Source organism: Austrofundulus limnaeus, unplaced genomic scaffold, assembly GCF_001266775.1.
Source record: "Austrofundulus limnaeus strain Quisiro unplaced genomic scaffold, Austrofundulus_limnaeus-1.0 Scaffold34, whole genome shotgun sequence".
Classification (NCBI taxonomy): Eukaryota; Metazoa; Chordata; class Actinopteri; order Cyprinodontiformes; family Rivulidae; genus Austrofundulus; species Austrofundulus limnaeus.
The window spans coordinates 666,761-673,888 of record NW_013952436.1 but is presented as its reverse complement, the minus strand read 5'-3'; the positions used below and the strand labels follow the sequence as shown (position 1 = coordinate 673,888).

Below are 7,128 nucleotides of genomic sequence, written 5' to 3'. Positions count from 1 at the left end.
TCATGGAAGAGGGATTACAGAAAAAGACATTGTCTAAAAACAAAATGAACCAAACTGTTGTCTAAAATAAAGCTGAGAAAATCAAAGGAAAAAAAATTGTATAGGTCCTCTGGACGGATTCTTCTTTAATGAAATGTTTCGTCTCTCTTCCAAGAGACTTCTTCAGTCTGAGAGTTTCAGGCAAAATTCAGGCTTTTATGTCCTGCCTACGAAACGTTTCATTAAAGAAGAACCCGTCCAGAGGACCTATACAATTTTTTTTCCTTTGATTTTTTACCTGGATTACTGAGATGCATCAGGACCAGTTCAGAACCTTTCTTTTCTGTGGAAAGAATTCACACATTGCCTCATCTTTTTGTAAATAATTATTTGACCAACCTCACTTTACAGAAACAGAATTTGAGTTTGACCAAATGACAAAGGCTTAAGTAGATTTTTGCTATCTTGAAACACCAGTTTCATTTGCTGTTTTATAATTTGCTTGATTACAGACAATTTGATATTACAAATGCAWGGGCAACATAGCAATTGAAGCTAGTTTTAACACAAATATACTGTTTCTGCTGGGGAAAAATGTAATCTGAAACTGTCACAGTTGTAAAGCTTTAAAATTTTGTAGTTTTATAAGGGGTGTCACATATAAAACAAAATGTTAAAGGGGCGATATCATGTAAAATCAATTTTTTTTTAGTTTTATATCATGTTCTAATGTTATACTCTCATAAAAAACATGCCCAAAGCCTTGCTTTGACTCATTCATGCATGTTTGAGAAATCCTGCAGCGTTTTTAGGAAGCCATGCTGAGGAGCAAAACGACAGGTGGTGACCAGAAACGCCTTTTGGGACCAGAAACGCCCCTAGGACGTGTCTTTAAGCAGAACTTCCTCATGGCGGAGCTCCCCGCCCCACACACACCCAGCCCATGACTCCTGCAGGCTTCTCGGGTAAAACTGAAAGTGAAACTGAAACTGTTTACGGAGCCCCGAACATTAGTTCTCACTCAGTGAAGCTCTTTTCAGATTAAAAATAACTTTGAGAAAATGTAATGCAATCAACTTTAAGTTTTGGTCCCACTCAGACTAGCTGCAAGCTTGTCAGTCTAATCAGAATTAAGTATTTTGAAACCAGAAAGATATTARTACTTCTTAACCAATACCCAGAAATTCACTTCAGAAAATATTCTATTCTATTTATTCATTTATTTATTTACATTGTAATCTTTTAGGCAGTAAAAACTACTTGTTTAGGTTCAGTATACAAACCTGCATGGCAAAGATTAGGAAAATGTCAAGGATGTGGCTTAAACATGCTGTTTACAACATGTGATTTAGAAAATGGCCTTGTATTCATCTATAAGTAATTTCAAATGCACTTGTTGAAACAATTGTTAAATGTGTCATTTTTAAAACATTCATATACTTCATACCCATGCTTCAACATGACTCATCATGGCTACATTTTTTGCTGGACAGTTAAATAATAACCTCCTTGTTATAAACKTTATTAAATTTTTCACATTTCCTTTCTAAAAGACACTGGGATGCTAAATGATGCAACAAAGTGAATAATGATAATCTTATATGTGATCAGTAATATAGTACATAGATGACATTTCTGACTCTTTTTGGGTTTGTGAAATGTCTCAGGTGTTAAAAATGTTATTTTATGTTGAAATGTGGTGCAAATATAAGAGGATGTTTACCCCGGTGTTGCATCACCTCTTCTAACATCATTCTGTCGATATTTGGAACCCAAAAATCTAACGTCTAAAAATTTAGAAATCAAATCATGTTTTGATTTATATAGAATTTGAATTGCTCCAATTATTCATGGACTTTTTTTGCTGTATTTAATTTGTCATATTGATTCAAATGTTTTTAGTGGCAGGTCTTAACAACTAGTGTCAGAAATGTTGAAATAGGACCCAAGGATGCAGACTGTGAGACTTGAAAATAATACATACAGAAAAGGACAGTGGAAACCATGAGGACCATGAAGTGACTAAACAAGACAGCCAGTTGGTAACAAACAGTATGACTGATTGATGACGAAACCAAGAGTAGAAGTAGAACTGGGATGAGTAATTACTTGTAGAAACTGTTCAGACTAATGAACACATGAGGAACCAATGAGGATGGGTGACTGAAAGTAAGAATGACTGAAGGGAAACAGTCAATGACACACTAAGACACTAAGAAGACCAAAAAGAACAGTCTCAAAATACAAAATAAAAACAAGAAAGCAGAGAAAATTATGAATACAACAGTAATACAACAAAACCAACTGACCAAAAACTGAGAATCATGACATCTATCTGGTTAAATTGACGTGTTTGTCATTTTAAAATGAATTCTAACAGAATGTGATGTTTTTTATTGTCTAACTGAAACAGGCTATAGTTTCTTTGATTACATTTTTAAAGCATATGATGCTAGAAAAGATTGATCTAGCAATACTAATCATCCATTTTTATTAGTGGTTTCTCATACAGATGTGTATATTTCCCTTGTGCACTTATTTGCAGACATTCAACAAATCATTTTTGTGAGTAATATTCAAAGTAAAAGCTGGGTAATATATTTTCTCTTCAGCTTGGATAAAATAAAGACTATGATTTTCCTACAGATTAGTTATTTTTACTTATCACAGATAATTTGTATGTAAGGTTTGTCTTCTCTTTTTGTTTATTTGTTTATTAAGATCCCCATTAGCTGCAGTAAAACAGCTATTCTTGGGGTCCAACAATAATAAGTTTACAACAAAAAATAAAAAGAACAGAAAATGTACATTTCTCCTAAACAAAAACAAAACACACACAACATCCACATGCACCATATACATTATTATATCATACAATATATCAATCCAGACATATACATGTACTGTACATTAAGCAATTATCTACTCAGATAAATGTTGTTTTATTAATATTTTGAATTCTGCATAGATATCTTTCATTTGTGTTTTTAATTATTTATTTCCCATTCAGTTTTCTTTAATTTCYATGACATTTTCTGTATTTTCAGAATCGGTTTTATTGCCATTGTCACAGACTGGGAATTTGCTTTAGCGTAAAGATGCAATAGGTATAAAATATAACAAATAAAGAAAATGCAAAGGATAAAGGAAAAATATAATAAAATATATAAAACAATTGTACATCAGTTCAATACAGTAATCAGAGCAGACAATATAGTTGGAGTAGTGCAATTAGATCCAGTGATAAAAGTGACCAGTATTTGTGACATAGCTCACAMAAAAAGTCTGGACTTCATTCTCCTCTGGCTTTGGATCAGACTCTGGCTCCAACATGTAAGGCTGGATGGATAAGTCATCCGTTGTTGACATCTTAAATAATTCGTAAAGAAAATGTTTCTGCGCCGCTATATAGTCGTRACTCCCTCTGTCAAACTAGAATGAACCAGTCTGGAAATGTGAATAAGAAGGATTTATACGCATGATATGTCTACTTTTAAATGTTGGGAGGGGTGTCAAATTCATCCATCTATCCATTATCTTAACCCACTTCTTCTTTTGAGGTTCACAGAGGTCACTGGTGCCCATATCCAGCAGTCACTGTGCAAGGAGAGGGAGACACCCTGGACAGGTCGCAAGTCCATTACAGGGCCACATAGACTCAAACAACCATTTACTCTCTCACTCGAAACTAAGGACAATTCAGAGTTACCAATTAACCTAACATTCATGTTTTGGTCTGTGGGAGAAAACCAGACTTCCGAGAGAAAACCCACACATGCATGGAGAGAACATACAAACTCTACCCAGAAAGGTCCTGGGCCAGGATTYGATCTGGCAACCTAMTTGCAGACAGACAACAGCTCTACCAACTGAGCCACCATGCCTCAGATTTCAGGTTTAGACTAGCTTAGGTACAGCATTCTTTTAAAAAAAACTTATTGCRTTGTCAAAGTTTACAAAGGCATACAAAGGCCTTGGTACGTTGTTAAAGGGACTAGTAGTGCATTTCACGAAATGGAGCATATTTTTTATTACATGGTTCAAGGGTTTTTCTAAATTTGCTGTGTTTTTCCAGCGTTTTAGGCATCCTTTCAAGTGAAGCTGTGTTGGTAGGAATGTTGTGTTCCTGCAGCACATCAGTTTTGTGTAGTGAGTAAAAAAGCTGGTTTTAAATGTTTTTGTGTCTGTAGTGTTATAGTACTTTATAGCACAAGGGGTTGTGGTAATAAAGTCTGCAAGAGTTTTATACACACACACACACACACACACACACACACACATATATATATATATATATATATGCTACAGAGGACTTCGTCAGTGTGACTTCTCCAGCAGTTTGAAGCCTTTGTGAGCCCTCTGCCCCGAGCAATTCATGCCTTCTATTCCCCAGATTGGATATGGATGGCTTTTCATGTGTTATAACATAGCTGCTTATGTTGGGGGGTCTAAGCAGCATTGTCCACCACCCAGATTTAATTTACATGTGTATCTATGAAGAGGGGCTCATCTATAGCCRGACAACATATCTACATGTATTATAATGGAAATGAGGGCTTTCATGTAGGGCTAAGCAGGTACATTCCAACAGCAGGTAATCTGCTGCTGCGTGGCTGCAGCAGATCAGAATAACTGCCTTGTGATTGCAGCCCCTCCAGGAACGTCAGGATTGCTTTCTCTCACCGGTTAGCTGCCCTCCATCGGCTGTTGATATATTGTAAATTATTTACTCAGTCATTTTGGAATGCAATATCCTCCTCTAAACGCTGGCTTTTCTTCTCCGTGGTTATTAGAGTAAACGCGGCAGTAGGCGCACGAGTCCGAGGGGGACCCTAAACTACAGAAATTGAAAATTGATCAGGCAGTGTGGGAAGKTGTTGTTCTTGACACCTCTGGTTCACCATGGGACTGTTGATTAGCATTTACTGTACATGGCTGTACACTGACAGCACCTGTGCGGCCTGCAGCCACAACTCGCCCACCCACCCCCAACCCCACCCGTTCGTCCCAACGCGTGATCGCCTGTGAGAGCAAACAAGATGGATGAAATTTAATTTCCAGCATGTCCGTTTCCACAGCTAAGGGAGATGTAGGGAAACATTCCCCATGACATTAAACAGAACATTAATTTTTTATTACATTATTATGTTTCTGTTTATGGCTTCTGCTTCGAGCTTTAAGCACTGCATTCCCTGTAAATATTCCTCTTCYTTCACTGATAACATAAATGTCAGCTCTTAAAGTTGCAAATAATTACCTGCTGACAGTTTGTGTCTTTCTCGTTTCAATCGTCCCATTAGCATTATTTGACACATCTCGACAAGCTGSCCCCAGAGCTAATTGTAATATGGATTGATGATGGCTCTACGAGCTCTGGCATGTTTATGTGAGCTGTTTTATGTCATGACACAAAAAGACACCACAAGTCAATAAAAAAAAAACACTGCTTAAAAATAGTGAGTTGTCAAAAAATAAAAAAGCTGTTGCTAATTTTCTTGTCCTCTTTTCTTTTTTTGTCTCACCAGCACTGGATAGAGGACCTGACAAGCACAGAGAGAACTGTGAGTAAGGACCCCTAAAGYAGAGAGGACCTGGGCTACTGTGGCTGTTTTTCATCGTTTATAAGCTGGTGGGCTCCACTCTCACAGCTGATGACTGTCCCTCCGGAGGCTGGAGAACTGGGCTTAGCGGCAAGCCCGTGTGTTTGCTGAAGGGCACTTCCCGGCTTGTATGTTGGTCACCTGCGCTCGCTCTCACTCCAAGGGATCATGTGGTTTTTTCAGAGGAGAAATCATTTGCCCTTTCAGAACTGGCACAATGTCCACAAACGCACCAGCRTCTGTGTGTCTTTGTGGGTCCTGAGCTTCAGTTGGTGCTTCGCAGCTGTGCAAGGCCAGAACTACCACCCCAGTGTGAACACGCAGTACGGGAAACTCCGAGGGGTGAGGGTACCCCTGCCCAGCGAGATCCTGGGACCGGTTGACCAGTATCTCGGGGTCCCGTACGCGGCTCCCCCCGTGGGGGAGAAGCGCTTCATGCCCCCGGAGCCTCCTTCTTCCTGGTCTGGGATCAAGAACGCCACCCACTTTGCTCCCGTCTGCCCCCAAAATATTCACAACGCTGTGCCAGAGATCATGATGCCAATATGGTTCACCTTTAATCTGGATATAGTTACCACATACATACAGGATCAACATGAAGACTGTCTTTACCTAAACATCTATGTCCCGACAGAAGATGGTGAGTGTGTGGAGTATGGAATCAAACAACAAAAATTCCTTCTCTTTTCTTCTTTCTCTGCTTCCCACTCCTTCTGTCCTTTCTTGAACTCTTTGTCACATTTCTTTTCTGATTTTTTTCTTCTTTTTTTTTGAGCAGAGCATGACATGTTGTCTGGCGCATGCTGTGTCCGTGTCTGTCATCTCAAACTTCCATTTCGACTAGATTCCTCAAGTAGTCTTTTCATCAACTCTCCCCTCCCATGCCAATGTTAGAAGTTCCTCTTTTGACAACTAAAAAGGCCTTTCAATACGACGCAGTAAAAGCAAAATCTAATCACATGAAAGAAATTGGAAAAACTTTATGCACCTTCCTACCTTCAGTGTCTTGACTGTTCTGGGGGACATTATTAGCCTGCCTCATAAGTGAATGATCTCCTGTAGGGTTGGTGAAATATTCTGTCAGGTACACGAGAGGCCTGTGGCATCAGCCTGATCTATGTAAGACCCTTTACTCTCCTTTCGATATGTCGTCTGTCTCAGACAAAATGCAGCACAGGAGAACTTTTTGTGCCAAAAAAAAAGAAAGGACGAACATTGGGCTGTACTAAAAAACGAATAAACATAAAGGTTTTGTATAATAACTCAAATGCCCTCCATTATTGACCACTTAATATTTGGAATCCATTTTTTCTGTGCAGTTCTCCTTTAAGTGTTTTTAAACTCAAATGGGTGATGTCAGAAAACACTTCCCTTTGTCAAGATGCGAGGTAGAAAACTGTAAAAACTCTGCCCCTCTCTCCTCTGTGTGGCTGTAATGGGTCTTAAATAGAAGTGCATGTGAATATAGGCTTCCCGTGTCCCAAGGTGCAGCAAATTCATTCCACCATTCCGGAATATTTCTGCAGCAACACCCCCAGACACTTTTTTT

The 7,128-nt window shown here is 38.7% G+C and overlaps 1 protein-coding gene across 2 annotated transcripts in view; it reads left to right on the top strand.

Annotated features, from left to right (window-relative positions):
* The window catches only part of nlgn3a (neuroligin 3a), a 222,240-nt gene that overhangs the window by 52,738 nt on the left and 162,374 nt on the right, over positions 1 to 7,128 (top strand). For both annotated transcript variants that reach the window (XM_014006068.1, XM_014006067.1), the window contains exon 2: positions 5,505 to 6,219. In XM_014006068.1, coding sequence (XP_013861522.1) covers positions 5,748 to 6,219 — 472 coding nt within the window. In that variant the 5' untranslated portion in view covers positions 5,505 to 5,747. The remainder of the gene's footprint in view (positions 1 to 5,504; positions 6,220 to 7,128) is intronic.